The 18,250-nt window shown below is 33.9% G+C and overlaps 5 protein-coding genes across 7 annotated transcripts; 1 reads left to right on the top strand and 4 right to left on the bottom strand.

Annotated features, from left to right (window-relative positions):
• Positions 1 to 40: 40 nt before the first annotated feature.
• Positions 41 to 1,900, bottom strand: LOC105204664. The gene is made up of 3 exons (XM_011173830.3): positions 1,758 to 1,900; positions 842 to 1,524; positions 41 to 508 (listed from the first exon to the last, which is right to left on the bottom strand). The coding sequence occupies exons 1-3, from the start codon at positions 1,789 to 1,791 to the stop codon at positions 281 to 283; spliced, it is 945 nt and encodes a 314-aa protein (XP_011172132.2). The 5' UTR covers positions 1,792 to 1,900; the 3' UTR covers positions 41 to 280.
• Positions 1,901 to 2,557: 657 nt separating this feature from the next.
• LOC105204663 lies at positions 2,558 to 4,264 on the bottom strand. Of its 2 annotated transcripts, none has more exons than XM_011173829.3 (3): positions 4,111 to 4,264; positions 3,006 to 3,631; positions 2,558 to 2,943 (listed from the first exon to the last, which is right to left on the bottom strand). In XM_011173829.3, the coding sequence occupies exons 1-3, from the start codon at positions 4,139 to 4,141 to the stop codon at positions 2,710 to 2,712; spliced, it is 891 nt and encodes a 296-aa protein (XP_011172131.1). In that variant the 5' UTR covers positions 4,142 to 4,264; the 3' UTR covers positions 2,558 to 2,709. The 2 variants fall into 2 exon arrangements, with proteins under 2 accessions (XP_011172131.1, XP_025987825.1); XM_026132040.2 differs by having other exon boundaries at positions 4,107 to 4,243.
• Positions 4,265 to 4,797: 533 nt separating this feature from the next.
• LOC105204662 lies at positions 4,798 to 6,532 on the bottom strand. The gene is made up of 3 exons (XM_011173828.3): positions 6,243 to 6,532; positions 5,320 to 6,035; positions 4,798 to 5,237 (listed from the first exon to the last, which is right to left on the bottom strand). Exons 1-3 carry the CDS (start codon positions 6,271 to 6,273, stop codon positions 5,004 to 5,006), a joined length of 981 nt encoding a protein of 326 aa, XP_011172130.1. The 5' UTR covers positions 6,274 to 6,532; the 3' UTR covers positions 4,798 to 5,003.
• Positions 6,533 to 7,021: 489 nt separating this feature from the next.
• LOC105204706 lies at positions 7,022 to 9,415 on the bottom strand. Of its 2 annotated transcripts, none has more exons than XM_026132145.2 (3): positions 9,174 to 9,415; positions 8,020 to 8,693; positions 7,022 to 7,664 (listed from the first exon to the last, which is right to left on the bottom strand). In XM_026132145.2, exons 1-3 carry the CDS (start codon positions 9,202 to 9,204, stop codon positions 7,425 to 7,427), a joined length of 945 nt encoding a protein of 314 aa, XP_025987930.1. In that variant the 5' UTR covers positions 9,205 to 9,415; the 3' UTR covers positions 7,022 to 7,424. The 2 variants fall into 2 exon arrangements, with proteins under 2 accessions (XP_025987930.1, XP_025987932.1); XM_026132147.2 differs by lacking the exon at positions 9,174 to 9,415 and adding an exon at positions 8,811 to 9,143.
• Positions 9,416 to 16,078: 6,663 nt separating this feature from the next.
• Positions 16,079 to 18,204, top strand: LOC105204660 (collagen alpha-1(IV) chain). Its single transcript, XM_011173827.3, has 2 exons — positions 16,079 to 16,497; positions 16,853 to 18,204. Exons 1-2 carry the CDS (start codon positions 16,495 to 16,497, stop codon positions 17,714 to 17,716), a joined length of 867 nt encoding a protein of 288 aa, XP_011172129.1. The 5' UTR covers positions 16,079 to 16,494; the 3' UTR covers positions 17,717 to 18,204.
• The last annotated feature ends 46 nt before the right edge of the window (positions 18,205 to 18,250 follow it).

Below are 18,250 nucleotides of genomic sequence, written 5' to 3'. Positions count from 1 at the left end.
AATTTTAGGAACACGCTTGGTTAAATGAAAGTGTTTTTCATCTTTTTTTAGCTATTCATGTATTGTTTCTATGGCATACATATTGTATATAACAAATTTTTAGCTTTACTTTTTACATTTTTCACTGATTATTTTTATACAAATACTACACGTATAGTAGATTCTATGTAATGATTCTATTTTCTATAAACTTTTATAGATTTTTATACATTTTTTGCAAGATTCTTTTTTAGAATTAACTAAGTTGTATTTATAACATTAACATTTTTAAAAATTATTATTAGTAATTAATAGTAATATTTTTTATATCATCATTAGCAATTATTTTAGTCTCGCCTGGTTTCACGATCGCGGGCAAATCTTTCGAGGCGGGCCGAATGTCTTCCAAAATTATTTTTGTATTTTCGATTATGTTGTAGATCTTGTGATTTAAAACCGTCGTACCCTTCCTTGTTGTAGATGAACTAAAACTCGTCTCACTAATTTCCATGTGACTAATCATAGATTCCTAAAAAGTAATAGATACAAAGAAAGATATTGAGAATAATTTTTGATTCCATGCTTATTTTCGAATACATTAAACATTAAATAACAATTATTATATTAAAAATTAAAATTTTCAATTAATTGATAATGATTAAAAATGAATTGTATTAACCGAATCCTTTTGAATTTGTCATCAGGATCTTCGATCATAATAAAATGAGATCAGTTGAATATCAATACTCATAATATCGTAAACAAATAAAAATATCAGTATAAAATATGAAAAATTAAATTTAATAAAAAACATAACCACTTGACAAAGTATGTAATTACAATATTGCCATAGTTAACTTACCAAATCCGCTTGCAAATCTTCATCGACAATCATATCACCGTATTTACGAAAGTAAGCGTCTGCGTAACAACTGCAATCGTTGAGATTCGTCAGTTTGTCGATGACGAGAATCTCGGTGGAAGTCATATGCAATTTCGGCGATACTAGCTTCAATCGGAAGTCGTGATGAAATCTCTTCTCTTCGTTTTCAGCCCCGGCCCCGGAACGATGATTCACGTCGAAAGTGACATTGCATCTTCCTATAGTGGATTCAGCTACACCCACGAACGTACCGTCTCCGACGTTATTGAAACTGTCGCCGGGATTCAGCTGCTCGACCACCGTCTTCAGAATATTGAGGTCATAGACCCGTGCCGGCTGGCCTGTGACGATGTTTGCGATGCCTTTTTCGTTAAAGAACAGTTCGATGGGTGCATCGGTGATGTTTCTCCGTCGATTCACGACATCTTTCTTCTTGCCAATCATATCAAATTCGAAACCGTCAACAAACTTGAGGCTGCAACTCAGGATATTCTTCTTCATCTTCGGAATGCAATGCAATCGAGAGGTGATACGATAGCCGGCCGCATCGCCGCACGCTCGAACATGAGGAGGACACTGCGGTATCTCCGTCAAGTTCATGTGAACGGTAAAGACATACTCGGGTCCATACAGCCATGCACCATCCTCGGAGAGTTGCACGGCTGAAAAACAACAATCTTTATGAATCAATTTTTAAGACAGTGTCACTCGTTTCTTTACCTGTTATTTATTCTTTATTATTCATCGTGCTTTTGTATTCTATTTGTAACATTTATTATTCGTTATTGGAAAACAAACACGTTATACAATAAGTTCTTTTTAAATTTTATAAATAAAAAAATATTAAGAAATATAATTTATATAATCCATTTATACTCCAGCCTAATTAACTTACCTAAAAAGAATGGTATAAACGCTGCGACGTACATGTCCGTATGCAAACCACGGTTTGATGGTACTCTTAAACTTGAAACCGCTTTTATACCTCTTTTATATGATTAAAGACGTTCTTATTATGTAATTTATTTTGAATCACTCGACGTGTCAACGCTAAACGCCTTCGTGGAAATAACGCATTTGCTTCTGACCTTCAGCAAATTGGCTACAATTGCATATTTCCTAAATGGAGCTAAAATTTTGTGGTGTTGACTATCTACTATTTAAGTTCGAATTTCTATGAGAATGTATATTGAAATTCTTTTTCTAGTAGAACACAATTTTTCCTCTATTAAAATAAAATACTTGTAATAAAATTTTTATATTGCAGTCATTAACTTGGGTGAGTTATTGATTAATGAGGTATTCTACTTTAGAATTTCAAAATGTCAACTTTTTTTCTTTTAAACGTATTAAATTATTTTTTAGAATATATTTCTAAAAGATTTTATTAAAATATGAAAGAATAATAAAGTTAAACATTTATATTATTATAAACGTTTAAAATAAATGCTTGTATAAATACGTGTGCAAAATCTCATAGTCATACATGTAATAGTTTTTAAAATTTTAAAATATAAGTTTTATTCGCATTCTAGAATACCCCCTTAATTATCTTTCTTTGAAAATATTGAAAACTTGACTGTTTTCAATAATTATATTTTTAAAAACATTTAAATTAAAGCAAATTAGTGATACATCAAGTGTAACAAGATGCGCGGATGGAAAGGATTAACATCAGAGACGAAAAAGAGAAGCTTCTCATTTTATAAGATATCGTTTATGCAACTCTGTTTTTTTTTACAGTCTTCTAGTTTTAAATTGATGAGATATTTAATAGCAAATTGTATAGCTTGCCTATAATGTAACGTAGCATACATTCGTTAACAAAACATACATAAATTGCAACTTTAATTTATAAAATTGCTTGGTATATCATTGTTGGTATTTAAATCAATCAGTTCGCCGTAAGAAAGAGTTGGAAGTTCATTTTGTGCAGGTTCAATGTTCTTTAAATTAATTTGTATTATTTCTTTAAATACTAACATTCCAATTTCGGATTCGGTATATCTTACATTTCCATAGAATTCGGTGAAGGTTTCAAATTTGTTTGAATTAATCTGTATTTGGCTAACAAATCTCCTCTGCAAAAAAAAAAGAATAATGTAAAAGTTGTGTACATCCAAATACACGCACGTGTACATACCATTTCTAAGATTCCTCTCGAGAAATCGACGTATCGCGGTGGATTGATACATCCCATCCGAGATTTCACAATCGAGAGAGTCGTTCCAGGTTTCGCGTCGGTCAATGGCAATATCACGAGCCGAAAATTGCCATCTCCCTGCTCGAACGTGTCCATCTTGAGTTCCTCGCGCGTGATTCTGTACGCGGCTGCGCAATTACCCATTGACGAATTTTCCCTGGCCATAAATTGCGTCATACCAATTTTGCGTCGATCGACAGCCACGTTAAATTGAGTGGCGATCTTTCGGAGGACGTTGACGACTTCCATACGAGACGGTGGCTCGATCACCAAGCCTTCCACACCGTGCTCGTTAAATTTGATCTCAAACATTTGTTCCGTTTGTGCTTCTCGAGTCATGTTGTGATTTTCAAATAATTCCGATTCCGTAAAATTGTTCAAATGGCAAAACAAACTGTCCGGCATTTTGGGACGGCATTTTACTGTAGAGATTAATTGTATCTTATGGATAGGCTCGTGAGGATCCGGTTTTATTATACTTATTATATTATAAGTAATGTTCACGTCGTATAAAAATTCCGGTCCGTATGTCCATTCCGACGTGTCATTGACCATTACGTTGGCCGCTAAAAAAATTTAATCAATGTTAATACTAGCCCACTGTCATCCATCTCTAAAAATAAGATTTTTTTTAAATCTCTACTTAAGATATCTTTCCTTTCTCTCTTTTACTTTCTTCAGAATTTAATTCACTTAAGCTTTTTATAATAACGATATTAAGACACGTCTTAAAAATTAAGGCAAGTATTGATATATTCAATCAGGCAAATCATGATTCAGCATAAACGATACAGTTTTTAAGAAAAGTGACAATTCTAAATAGTCATATTTGACCGTTTCTGACAAGTTTACTTTTTCTTAAATATCTTTCATCAATTTTTAATTTTAAAATATCAATAACATTACTATATCGAATGCATGGCATCACATGTATGCTGCGTTTATTTAAAACGATTTAAAAACAATTTGGAATAGACGAATGTAACGTTGAATGGTAGATAGGCACGTGGATTCGGGCAATTGTACTTATTAATGGCTTACCGACCTAGGAAGAACGGGATCAGAATGGCGTTCATCTCGGGACAATGTGCCTTGCTACACGCTACACGTACGTCGATACTACTCTTCTTACACTCGCACGCTCCCTTATATCAGAACGTACTCACAATTTAACAGCATAACATTCAACAGCGCTTGCGTCTATAGTGAACCCCAGGATGCCGTGTATTACGACCGCATGTGACGCATGCACGTTCGTATGCATATACGATCAGAAATTATGATGACATAATATAACTAATATACAGAGCGTTTTAACTTTTATATTTTTCTTCTCGAATCGAGTTAATACTATTGCCGTAATTAATTTTATGGAAATGGAAATAATTTATATTACATCCTAAAGCATTTATCACATCTACTAAATAGATTTTAAACTCTTTCTCTTCAAAAGTACTCAATATAATTATATAGTCATTGTATCGTCTTTTATCGATGACAAACATATTTAATAGCTAGAAGAACAGGTAGCTGTTTTTATCGAGAACACATTATATTATACGATGACAAACATTTCTTTTGGGAAGAGTTGTTAAGCAGAAGTCTCTTTACACGCGGGCTTTAAACGAAGTCAAATTAGTTCACTTCTCTGAATGGATTGCAGCGAGAACAATCACTGACAATACAACGAGAGTACTTAGCAAGAAGCGCTGAATGATATTCAAAGAATTAATGTTTTATTAGTTAACAATAATATAATTTTATTTCAGAATATACATATACATATTTTTTGTAATTCTGAATAAAATAATGTTAAATTATTAACAGAAACATCATTATATTGCAAATTGATTATTAACAATCAAAAACAATGAAATGTTTTTTATAATTAATTTTAGCGGTCTCTTACATTTTCTTCAATATGATCAACATTTCGGATTACTCGTCTTCCGGAATAGTTCGCAGATTTGAAAAAGCGAATAGACTCGTCGAGGCTGGATCTTGAATCTCTGGCAGTGCAGACTGAGCAAAATCTATTCGCTTCAATTTTAAACTTATCTTTTGGTAAGGACGCATAATCCGCGATTTATTTGCCGTTTTCATTACACCCTCCGATATTGTGTAGGATACAAATTTGTCTTTTGAGATCGTGATATGACTGGCGGAAGTGGTCTGAAAGCAAAGAACACAAAATAGATATTTTTGTATGTTTCGTATCTTTTTTACGGGATGAAATTTGAAGACACTCTCTTACCATGTCCATGTAAAGTTGCCTATTACCATGACTATAATCTTCATGATTTCCGAAAAAGTATATCGTTCTTCGCGGGCACCTTTTTGGCTCTCGAACTTTTTCTACTTGGAATTTTTCCAAACTGATCAAAGAAGTTGTTTGCGTGAGTTCTTCGCCGAAAGGCATTAATCCGATCTCGAAATTCTTGCTCTTCTCGGTAGAATCATCGTCATCTTCCTCGTAATCAGGAGCGTTACGAATGACCTTAACGTCGACTTCGCAGTAACCCACTGTCGAATTTTCCATAATGGTGAATTTTTCACGACGTTCCTGAATCTCGAAACCAATGTTCAGCTGGCTAACTATGCTCTTGATCATGTCGAGCCTCCATCTGGAAATCGACCTGTGCACCACCAGATTTTCGATACCCCTCGAATTGAATCTGATTTCGAAAGGATCATCGCCCACGAACTTGTATTTCGTGGGCACAAAATCCTTCGCGTTCGAGCATCTGTTGTCTGTCGGATTGGGACGTTTGATTCGAGAGTTCTTAAAGCGGCAGCTGAGGCTATCTTCTCCCTTAGAGCGACACTTGAGCTCAGTGGCAATCATAGAGCAGAAATTGTCAGTCTCCTGAACGATATTGGCTAAGGACATGTTTACGAGAACGTCGTACGTACATTCCGGACCGTACGTTAACCATGATGACCGTCGATCATCGACAGTAACATTTGCAACTATGAAATAATAGAAAAAAGATAGCTAGTAGAAACATAATAGTGACAGAAAACACAAGTTAATTTACATTTACATTTACCAGATGAAAACATTTTGACAAATAAAAGAAAAATAAATTACAATATTGCAAGACAATGTGAACGACGAGGATTATAAAATTTAAAATCTATGTTGAAGATTCATCGATGAAACGAATTTTAACATACCTAGCAAAAACGGCAAAACCGTCACCAACATAGCTGATATCTTCCGTTTGACTGATGCTTCTGCCTGTCATCCGTCTCCTCTTTATACGGAAGACAATTTGATTCATAATCATATCCTTGAAAATAATTTTCACGGCGTACCACACACATTTCCGCTTAGATTCTGCAGATATCTTCCGTATTGGTTGCGATAAGAATATTGCCTTTATACTCAGGACTGTTTTAGTAATGGCACGCCTCGCAAATGTAAGATGTAATTGATAAATTTGTCATTTGTCGTATTTTAAGCTACGCTTGTTAACGACTGTATGTAAAGGCTTAACATTATAACATATGTGTAATGTTTCTTATAAAAGACATTAGAAATTACAATTAATTTATAATTACTGTAAAATTAAATAATTATGTAAGTAACTGTAATATTTATCAGTATTTGCTGATAGCAATAATAACATGCATAATTATAGCTGTAATTACATTATAAAAAATGCTTTTTAATTTTCTGTATTAAATATCGAATTATTCATAATATTACACATATAAAATGTATACAATTTAATTTCTTAATTATCTAAATGCGATTTATACAAAATAATAAAAGAGAAATAAATTATGCCGTGTTATTATACCCGACTATCGTTAATTTTAATCCATGACATCCATAGTCATATTTAAATTAAATCGACAAATGATAACTTTTGTTTTAATTAGACAATTAGAAAGTGAATCAGTTAAAGAGCAAATATTGATAAAGTGTACAAGAATAATATATATCGATATAAACTTAATGTATACTTTTATTTGTTGCCATTTTTACAGTATTATACAAGTAATAAAGCTTCATTCTCACACATCAAACTTCGACACTTCTGCGACGATTTTCTTCTTATTAATTACTATCAACATTAGTACTATATTAATTTAATTTACAATTTATAATTAATTTACAAATTACAATCATCTCAGAAGTCATTCACACGCGTAACATATCATTTGCAATATGTTTAAAATGTGAAAATGCAATGTTGCATAATTTCATAACCATCTAAAATTTACCTAATAGAGAGAAAGATAAATCAAATTGGTAAGTCACTTTGTGCAACAAGTGAATTTCTTAATTTCACTTTTCACACCAAACGTTCATCTGTTCGTGCACCATGTAAGCACCGATAACAAAACTATTTAGTTATCTTCCTCGGACGAATCGTCGTTCAACCATTTGCCTATGAAGATACTAGCGGGCTCAGCTTCTTTAACAGCCGGCGGTTCGCTCGTCGCAGCTTGAATCGATTCGAGTCTAACCCGTACGTTCTCGTAAAGGGTCGTTACCACCGCCTCAGTTATTTTGCTCGTCGTTATCATATTCGATGTACCGGATATGAATTCTGTCGATGTTATCATGATGTGACTATCCGAGAGGCTCTACAGTAGGCAAAAAGAGGAGAGAGATTCGATTACCGCGGCAATTGCGCACGTAATAATTATATTACAATATTAAACATTACTGCTTTATTTAAACCAAGAGTTAAAATTGATTAAAAAAATTTCATTGTTTAATTAATCATCTATATTTATAACAGAATTAATGACCGCATAGGTTTTATTCTTCAAGTAAATAAAATTAACAGGAAGGAACGTTTAATCGACAAGTGATTAATATAAAAATAAGTAGCATTTTTTTCCTATTTCTTACGTTACTCACATATCGATCTAACGCTCAACTTACTGTAATTGTAATGTAAAAAGCAATGCATCTAAGCAGAAGAAACGTGCTTACAATATCAGATATAATGTCGCTCTCTTCCCTGACGCTCTCGGCGCTGCCGAAGAAATATGGCACCTTGTGCGCGCACATATGGAGATTTCGGATCTTCCGTATCTGCACGAGCTTGCCATCCTTCAGACCGAAGACCGGCTTGAGCGCGTAGCCGGGTTTCGCGTACAACGAACGTCCCACGAGCTTCTTATCGATCTTGAAGGTCGTGTAACACTCGCCCTGGGTAAAGTTCTCCATCGCGTCAAAGGTAATGTCGTTCCCAGCGCCATCGATGACGGCACCTACGCTCAGCTGGCCCACGATCATGCGAATCATGTCGAGCTCGCGCGGTTGAATGTTCTCGTTCACCATCAGACCGTCCAGCCCCCGTTTGTTGAACTTGATCTCGAACTGATCCTCGTTGATCTCGTAAGCCGGCTGCCGACTTACCGGGCCGACTGGCGTCCCCGATTCCGTCGGATCTAGACTATCCACGACGAAGCTGTTCGCCTTGGAGTCTTCGAAGTGGCAGCTCAACGTATGGCCGCCCTTAGGCTGGCAGATCATCTTCGACACCAAGTTCAACCGCACGCTGCTGTACGCACTCTCCTCTGGGATCGCCGTACAATTCACCTGGACTTGAAACGTGTATTCCGGCCCATGTTCCCATGCCTCGTCCACGGTGAGATGCGCGGCTGAGGAAAAAAGGTCATTATGTCATTGCGAACACTGAACGAGTTATGGCAGCTGATCGGGCGACATATTATTCAACCGCCAGAACGATTGAATGGGCTGGTTAAGCTTGAATGGACCTAGATTAGTGCGGCGCGGGCGGTGACGTCAAGCGGGCCGATGTCTATGGTTAAATCTCGATTATTATCACTAGCGTTTTTCGTGTTTCTGATTGTTAATTCGATTGCGCGATCGGTCGTTGGAATCGCGAAACGACGACGACGACGACGACGACGACGACGACGACGACGCCACCGCCGCCGCCACCGCCGCAACCGCCGCGCGTCGACTCGAACGAGTATTCTACCAACGATACTTGTAACGATAGGACATCTTTCGACAAAACGAGAATCAATCACAAAGTGAAACGGATACGACGGACGTCAGTCGAGTCAGTGCTCGCGAGTCGCTAAGTGGGTGTCACGATAATTTTTAATTCTCACCTAGAAAGAACGGTATCACTACCACGTTCATGGTGACACCGTGGAACGTTGATCTACTTTAATGGAGTTACTGATGTTCAGGCTGCTCTTATACGAGCGGCTAAACTGCACTACTGACCTCTTCTTACGATTAGCGAGCTCCAATTTATCCAAACCCGTTCTATGTTTGCCACGGGAAAATAAAGTGCGTAAAACTAACGTAATTAAAAATCAATGGTTTAGCATATGCATTTATATATGCCATTTTATTTTTATTAAATTCATCATTGTGAATCGAAAGAAAAATGTATATAAAAAAAATGTCAATTATACATCATCGTTATCTAAATTATCAAACATAACTGTCCAACTTTATATTACATGTTCCTTTAACATGACTTGCCTATTAACTACTTCGAAGAAAAGGTATGACGAGTAATAAACTTGAATTTCATTCACTATCTAAATATTAAATATTTTACATATTAAAATATTATTACTCCGAATCTTTAAGCTGCTCTTCGAAATTAGCGTTATAAATAGATAAAGCTTACAAAAATCAAACGTGCTCTTAATATTATGAGCTTATTGATCTTTCATTTTACAAATGCTTTGCAGATATGCATTTGTGTTTGTAAAAATCTTCATAAAAATGGAGAATCCTTAATGTTCTTAAACACTATTGTGATTTATTTATGGATCGTGTATGATGAAAAGTAGTTAACGTTATGTTCAGAAAAGTCATAATAAAAAATCTATGAAAAAAATAAAATATCTAAAAAATTTCTTATTACAAATTGTAACTGTCTTTTCGTATCATGAATGCATAAACCAATCAATTGTGATTTTAACAAAAGTATACTTATAATAAATAACACAAACATTCGCAAGAAGAAAAAAATTGCGTACATAAGATTTTCCCGCGTTAGATTTTAATCTGTCCTTCGTAGATGATCGCTGACACTGACAATAGGCAGTGATGAGACTTAATCGAGTAATCGAGTGGACCTAACTGACCTAGGAGAAACAACTCTGGTTTCTTTCGGGAAGAAACTACGTTTGTATCAAGTATGGCATCAGGCATTATAGATACTGTAACATAGGCAGGTGTTAAATGATACTCAAAACGTATTGCGCATCTGTATCAAATGATACGGTTGACAAGAAGGAACAAAATGATTGAATAAAATAACATCTCTTTGCAGCCAATTTCTTTCGTTGTCCTGTTGGATGATTCGATCACGTACTATCGATCGAGAATTTAACGACCCAGTATTATGTACGAAGAATACTAGGAGAAAAAACGATTTTGCTCAAGTATCTAAAAATTTAGCTAAATACACATTTGAAAATAACTTTGTTGTAGACTGTCAAAATAATTATGAAACACATTCGAGTATGATGAGCAATACTACAAAAAGTTTTGACATTCTAACAACCGGTTTGAGCGTTCTATATAATTATTTGAATAGTCTAACAAAATTATTTTCAGATTTGTATCCAGTTAAATTTTTAGATACTTTAGTAAAATCGTTCTTTCCTAATATCTACCATTCGGTTAATAATGTACGTACATGACATAGACATATATAGTATTTGTAAAAAAAATCAAAATCCTTTAAGATAAATATAGCAACAAAATTGGGATCGCTTTTTTGTCAGAATGGAGTACGCGTGCCCTGTAACAAATGTGTCGTAAGATTCAGTACAGTCATCATAATTGAGGTATAAATATTTGAACGGCCGATACAACGGAGTGCGTTTATTGACCCAAGGTCATTGTAATGATTTCATAAGCGACCAAGTGCGCTCGACATGCGCGCACTATGGAAGATTTAGCCAAAGCAAACGTTGATATAGCAATCCTGATGTGTGCTAACATAGTTCTGGATGCAACGCATCTTCTCCTTCACAAGTTCTTAAATTAAAAGTGCATTCGACAAATTATTTGCAAAAATGTTAACGATAAAACTAATTCATACATTCGTCCAAGTATCGCAAATGAAAGAATTTCCGTTGTTGCAAAATTTCAAGAAGATAATAATTTGTGGAATATCTTGTTGCTGATACTCGAGCGTGGAAGCGGAATTCTCGCGGATCAAGTGACATAATTTTGCCATTAACACGTGGATAAGACAATGATCTCGTTTGTGATATTAAAGTAGGTAAGATGACCGATAAGATGTGACATATAAGTTAACTTGTGCTAACTTGTGCCGCTTAAGCTCTTTAGTTTAAAGATCGTCGAAATAAACTTTTTCATTTTGGTCTACCTGTCATTTAACTTTGCTCATTTGGTACTACTATATTTTATTACAAAAATGTAAATCAAACATAATTAATCGTATAATTTTATTTTAAATTATTTATATTATTATAATTTATGCATGTGTGTGTGTGTGTGTGTGTATGTGATTTTTAAATGGCATTAAGATTACCTTCCAAAGTTGTAATAATTTTTTTGTATCGGTAACAATATTGTTATGCTGACTTTCAAATAGAACTAATACGTCCATCTGGTAGTATAACTCTGAAACTTATGAAGCAGCATGTATGTTCTTCTCAATTGGTAATCATGTTCTTTTTAACACCCATTTTATGTGATACGTATAGTATGTACACTGTGACTGTCACTTTGTGATACATGATGCATTTAAGATATTCTACTAATTAAATTAATTATTTTAATTGAACAGTCATAATTGAAGTAATGTAATATATTACTTAAGACTAAGCTTAATAAATGCAGACTTTGGAATAATGATTCTTACGTAACATTGTCACGACTAGTTTCGCTGTACCATCCTGCCATCAGGAAATCGATCTACTGTGTTTATAATACCTTCCTATTCTTATGTATTTATTGAAAAACGGCGTGTATATTTTATCAAATCTTTTATAATTTTAATTATAATTTTTTTCAGAAAATAGTAAGTTTCTCAAAATATGTAAATAAAATTCTAATCATAAAAGAGAAATTTTTTTGGAAAAGTGAATTCAATTAAAAAAAAACAATTATTCAAATTATAATTACTTGCGTTTACATATATACCCTCGCAATAAATTCAATCTTAAAATAAAAATGAATCACTATTGTTGTGGGCAACAGATTAAAATATTTTACTGTGCTAAAGGCATTGAAGGCTTAAACTGGTTTTAAACACGTTTCCTCATCGATGATTCTGCGTCGTAATTTTTGTTCGTGACAAGAGAAAGATGTATATAATTGTGAGTGATTAATATATTTTTACAATAAAATCTTTATGTGACTTCAAGTTTCATTTCGTATCGATACAATGATGAACATGACTAGCAATAATTTATCCAAGAGAGAGATTCTTTAATCCAATTATTGTTTCACTATTTTATTATTTGACTCGTAGCTATATTATTGATATTTGTCTTTGAAAAATTTTGTAATTATGTAATCTACTTTCATAATTGTTTTATATGTTTTTACATAAAATATATTATTTATAACAATAACAAAAATAAAATATAAATATAACATAAATATAATATTTGCATTATTCGTAATTATTGTTTTTATTCTAAGAGCATTAAAATGTTTAGTGATCACCGATATTCGATATGCGGGAATACATCGTTATTTACTTTACAATGATCTGCATATCAAAGATCATCGTTTTTTTATTCACGCAGATGGGCAATTTTGCATCTGACGCGCAGTTATTCCAATGACGTAGCCGATTTCGAACTTTATACGGCAACTGCTTACGTTATAAACGCACGTGGCAAGTTTTAGGCGTGTCGAGGTTTACTTTTACTTCCACACCGATATAATAACAAATTTAACATATTAATGTAATACGGATTACGTAATATGGATATGAGAAGAATGAATATTTTCATTAAAACATTTATCTAAAGTATTGATCAAGAGATTTGTAAAAAAATTAATAAAACCGCATTTCTAAAAATATCATATTAAGCGATGTAACTAAAGCTATCTTGACACTCCTTCGCTACTTATATTAATCATAGAAAATAATCTTAAAAGCTCACGCCAATTCTCTCATCGTGATCGAGAAGTTTTGCCATTTACACATACGATTTCGATGACAACAAATGTTCATGAAAGTCGTGCTGCAAAAGAGCTTTATCATTTTTAACGGAAACCATGACTTTTCGCTGGCAACTCGCGATGAAATTTATCACGTCTGACGGTATAAAAGCTGGTTGGGAAAAACCCGGTACGGCACCGTTTCCATAAGCCCGCAGCAGCAACGGCCTTTAATCCGCACAATCTGATTCCATCACGGCCGTAAATATTTTCCTCCAACTGTACTTCTGTTTCGCGCGACCGCGATTTGTGAGAATGGAAAATCGTAAAAGCGCTCTCAATTAGATGCAAAAGCACGAACGCAATGTGTGTAAATAATTCACAAAGAGACATCATATACTATATCTCATCTAATCATTTCAAGGAAAATTTCGTTGACATTTCGAATGACTCAAGATATGACTGAAGATACACTTCCTTCGAACACAATTACAATGTCAATTTTCTATTCTCATGAGATTATTCTACAATAAATATAAATATTTTATAGGCGTATTTATACTTGGTTTAAAATACGATCGCATGTCTCAATGAATTAAAAATCTTACTTAGTTACTTCCATAATTTTAATTCCGTGACTTAATATTAGACGTGTTGATGAAATTAAATGTCTCCCGTCCACGCTACTTAAGATATTAATCAAGATATCGTCCGTGCATATATTCAAGAAGATTACTGATCTGGTATTTCCATCCAATATGCCAACGGCAAAACCGGAATTCCGACTAACCCTATTTGGCGCACATGATGACCTTTTCACTGGAAATAAGAGTGCACACTCCATCACCGACAAAAGAAACAAAAATTCCTCGTTTTTAAACTTGATAAAAAAATCACAGCTTAACCCTGAGAAAATCATGTTGAGACAAAAATCTGAAGATAAGAGTCGGAAAGAACGGAAAAACGAGTTCTAAGAAAATGTCCAGAGGAAAATGTATTCTATCGTTCCAGTCGCTGTGTGTGATCATTAATTGTTTGCATCGTTGTATCGTAATTACCGTAGCTCACGCGAGTTATCAATAGATAGAAATTATAAATAAACTTAATTGCGACATGCAAGATGTTTTTATATGGATAAACGCTGCACATAAGCTTGGAAAAAATAATATGTTGTTGATCGAAATCAATATTGTACATTCTGCGTATCATTTATGATAAGAAATATGTAATTCTTGAAATTGTTATAGTATTACCCATTTCCTGCCATTTCCTCATAGTAATCGAAAATCTTTAGTTAAAGTGACGTGTAGGAATTTAATAGATACGCCGTAAAATAATAAGATACTTTTTATCTTTCATACATTCATTTTATTTTACGCGTATGATAAAGATTACGTTGCCATGAACTGCCGACCGTGCAATAATATTTGCAATCCGTTTTTTTCCTACGTTCCTTATCTTTCAAAAAAATATTAATGAAGATGGCGTGTTTCAAGAATACTGAAAATATGCTAGCATTTAAAAACTCGATGTTTTCCAAAGATCTGCATAAGATTATGACACTGTTTAAGATATTATATTTTAAATTGATATTTTACGCTAAATAATACCACTGAAATCGTGGATTATATTATCACCATTTCCATGAGAAGTTCATACAAATAAACAATTCGTATCTCTTTTCTCATAAACAATATCTACGGATTCGCGATGACGAATGAGTAGATTTAATGGCTTAATTAAATGCCTCAACTATACATATAACATTTTGTTAAAACCGCAATGAAAACCATGATGAATATGGCCGTAGATATAATGTGCTGGCAAAGCTGGAAAAGCATGGAATTCGTTGGAGTTGCTGACCTTGCGATTTCACAGTCACTGTTCAAAAAATTGGACACAGTCATTCTAAGATTGTCATAATTTTTTAAATGCCTAAGAAATGAGTTCATCCGTTATTCACTCTTGATTATTATTAATTAATTAAAAATTAATAGAAAAAAAATTAATAGAAAAAATGAAATTGAAATTTTAAATTTTGTGTTATTCAGAAATAATTCCACAGAAATGAATCAAATTGGAAGGTTGCAAATTTAAATTTCAAAATATTACGACTTTTATTTTTTTCTTGACAGTTTAGAAAAGTTTAATGTACAATTGGAAGAACAAAAAAGTTTCCTCGTTTCTTTCCTCGTACGTATGTGTAGAGGTTTTCTTAATAAAAAAAATGATAAATGCGATAAAGTAAATGCAGAATTTTTGTCTAATTTTCTTTCATAATATGTCTTAATGTATCTTAGAGCGATATAAATCGCAAAGTGGAATGACTAAGAAATTTATGATAATTTGACCACATCCTGCATTTATTGACACTAGTCTTGAACACTAGTGAACATTAGTTGATTTCCTATCTAATTCAAAAATTTTCCGTAATACATAAACTACAAGTACAATAGGTTAAAATAAAATCATTATAGAATTTCTGAATTGTCAATTATGCTTAATTGCCATGTTCTGTACAAATGTTTATCACTTTTAAGGAAAGCAAATTTGATATAACATTTGTTTAACTTTATATGTATACATATATACATATGTATATGTATATAAAGTTAATATTTTAATAATTAACTTATATATTTTTATGTATTTACAATTAAAAATTACATTTAAATGTTGGTAATATCTATTATTTGTATTTGCTCTTAGAGGAAAAAATATTGATACTTTTATTAAAATATACTAAAAATTTTGAAGTTTACATATTAATTAATCAATAGTATAAATATTTCACATATTTTTTCTACGTTTTGAATAATATTCAGCATATGATCACTAATTGTAAGTCTTGTGTGACTTTCAATTTAGGAGGATTCACTGATTGTAGAATTTAAACGCGAGAGTGAACTGAGATGACACAAGATTGAAAAGGCGACTGACGACATAATTTTATCGTCGCGATAAATTGAGAGTTGATTTTCTTCGCGAAACTTGACTCGCGCTTTCGAGGAATACTTTCTTATCCGACGACTATTTGTACACGTATCACTTCGGGAAGACTTTTGCATCCAACAAGATATTGCAAATCCGTCGATCGGGGGAAGTTGCAGTCAAGTTTCCCACAGACGCATGACTCGTTCATCGGCTTCGTAGTGGGGATCACGGTAAAGCCGATTTATATAGAAGGAATTCTTACCACAACAGCTTCAGTTTCGAACGGTGAATCGCACGATCATTAAATCTTCCAGTCCCGTTGGATAACATTGGTGAAATCTTCTTGTGTTTATTGAGTTCACGCCAGATATTCGATATATCATCATGGTAAACAGATCTCGTATATTATATAATTTCCAATTATCTCTATAATTTTAAATAATTTTAAGTTTATATTTTTATAAACAAATATTTACACGAAAAGGGAGAAAAAAGCAGAAATTTATTTGTTTCTTAAAGAAAAATATTATGTTAATATTTATTATTAATTCTATTTAAAAAGAGATATTATTTAACAATTTTGTGTTTATTTTATTTCATATTTGTATTGATTATTTTATATAACTTTTACAAATTTAATGTAGAATATTTTATATAAATAATAAAATACTTGTAATAATTCTTTGACAATATATCATTTTTCAGTCATCTAAATTGAGATTATTCTTTATTACACACACAGATTAAATACATTATACTCTTTGGAGCCATATTCTACATGGTGCAGTCGCAACGGCCATTTCATGCTGGTAGCAGTAATCGTACTCAGCTCCAAGTTCTGCCTCAATATATCGACGAGCGAATAGCGGCAGAACAAGCAGGTCAAACAACTCAAGGAGCTCAAGGAATTCCAGTGAATCAAGGGACTCAAGGAATTCCAATGAACCAAGGGACTCAAGGAGTTCCAGTGAACCAAGGAGCTCAAGGAATCCCTGTGGGTTTTCAAGGAATTCCAACAGGCCAAGGAGCTCAAGACATTCCAGTGCGTCAAGGGACTGAAGGAATTCTCGTATGTCAATGTCCAACTAACCAAGGGACTCAAGGAATTCCAATCTACCAAGGGACTCAAGGAATTCCAATCTACCAAGGGGCTCAAGGGATTCCAGGCTACCAAGGAGCTCAGGGAATTCCAACCTACCAAGGGGCTCAAGGAATTCCAAGCTACCAAGGAGCTCAAGGAATGCCAAACTACCAAGGGGCTCAAGGAATTCCAGGTTACCAAGGAGCTCAAGGAATGCCAAACTACCAAGGAGCTCAGGGAATTCCAACCTCTCAAGGGGTTCAAGGAAATCCAATGGGTCAGGGATCTCAAGGGACGTTAACGGTTGGAAACCGAATTGATGCACCGACCATAAATCCAGCCGATTTACCAGTCGATGCTCACGGCGATGTTGACCTGGTGAACAGGATCAAGACTTGGCCGAGAGAAAAACAACCTTTCTGGTACATCAACTGGCAGGCGATCCAAGCCCATCGTGGTGACGTAAACAACACCGCCCAGCCAGTTCAGACGCAACCGAGCACGAGATCATTCTTCGCGGGTTAAGACATCGGACAAATTCTAAACTGGACGAACGACAAGACTGTAAATTTAAGCATTTGCTTTTAGCAATGGGATAAGGGTGCGATCCTCGATATTTATGGCCGTTGACGACAGCGGTTATTCCTAGTCAAAGCCGTCTCTGTCAAGTAATACACTCTTTAATTTTTTTGCGGTGGAATCTCACTTTTATAAAAAGTGAAAACTCAGCTATTACTTTTTCAAGACTCGCTGAATTTTTTCATTCTTTAGAGTGAAATTCAAAGAATTTAGAGAGTACGTGAATCAGGATTATCATATAGATTCGGTTTCTCGAGGATAGAGAATTCGAATACGATCGAATATGAATGTCATATTATATTTGTGCGAATACTGCGAATTCGCATGACTTGTTTTTACAATAGCATTAATAATCGAATTTTTATACGAGAAGACAAATGACGATATTATGTAACTCAATTTACAAAATAAATTGTAATATTTGTAGAAAATAATTGCAAACGTCTATTTGAAAACGTTATTGGAAAAGCCGAAATGAAT

This window comes from Solenopsis invicta, chromosome 3 (genome assembly GCF_016802725.1).
Source record: "Solenopsis invicta isolate M01_SB chromosome 3, UNIL_Sinv_3.0, whole genome shotgun sequence".
Taxonomy (NCBI): domain Eukaryota; kingdom Metazoa; phylum Arthropoda; class Insecta; order Hymenoptera; family Formicidae; genus Solenopsis; species Solenopsis invicta.
The sequence above is the reverse complement of the archived record's forward strand: the minus strand, read 5'-3'. Positions and strand labels throughout refer to the sequence as shown.

Bases quoted from the DNA above. Each gene is read 5' to 3' on its own strand.
- LOC105204664 (XM_011173830.3), bottom strand. From the start codon at position 1,791: ATGTACGTCGCAGCGTTTATACCATTCTTTTTAG. The intron at 1,525-1,757 runs GTAAGTTAATTA...GTTGTTTTTCAG, and splicing joins GTTTATACCATTCTTTTTAG to CCGTGCAACTCTCCGAGGAT. The intron at 509-841 runs GTAAGTTAACTA...ATTACTTTTTAG, and splicing joins AAGATTTGCAAGCGGATTTG to GAATCTATGATTAGTCACAT.
- LOC105204663 (XM_011173829.3), bottom strand. From the start codon at position 4,141: ATGAACGCCATTCTGATCCCGTTCTTCCTAG. The intron at 3,632-4,110 runs GTCGGTAAGCCA...AAATTTTTTTAG, and splicing joins TCTGATCCCGTTCTTCCTAG to CGGCCAACGTAATGGTCAAT. The intron at 2,944-3,005 runs GTATGTACACGT...TTTTTTTTGCAG, and splicing joins CGAGAGGAATCTTAGAAATG to AGGAGATTTGTTAGCCAAAT.
- LOC105204662 (XM_011173828.3), bottom strand. From the start codon at position 6,273: ATGTTGGTGACGGTTTTGCCGTTTTTGCTAG. The intron at 6,036-6,242 runs GTATGTTAAAAT...ATTATTTCATAG, and splicing joins GGTTTTGCCGTTTTTGCTAG to TTGCAAATGTTACTGTCGAT. The intron at 5,238-5,319 runs GTAAGAGAGTGT...CTTTGCTTTCAG, and splicing joins GGCAACTTTACATGGACATG to ACCACTTCCGCCAGTCATAT.
- LOC105204706 (XM_026132145.2), bottom strand. From the start codon at position 9,204: ATGAACGTGGTAGTGATACCGTTCTTTCTAG. The intron at 8,694-9,173 runs GTGAGAATTAAA...TTTTTTCCTCAG, and splicing joins AGTGATACCGTTCTTTCTAG to CCGCGCATCTCACCGTGGAC. The intron at 7,665-8,019 runs GTAAGCACGTTT...TGCCTACTGTAG, and splicing joins GCGACATTATATCTGATATT to AGCCTCTCGGATAGTCACAT.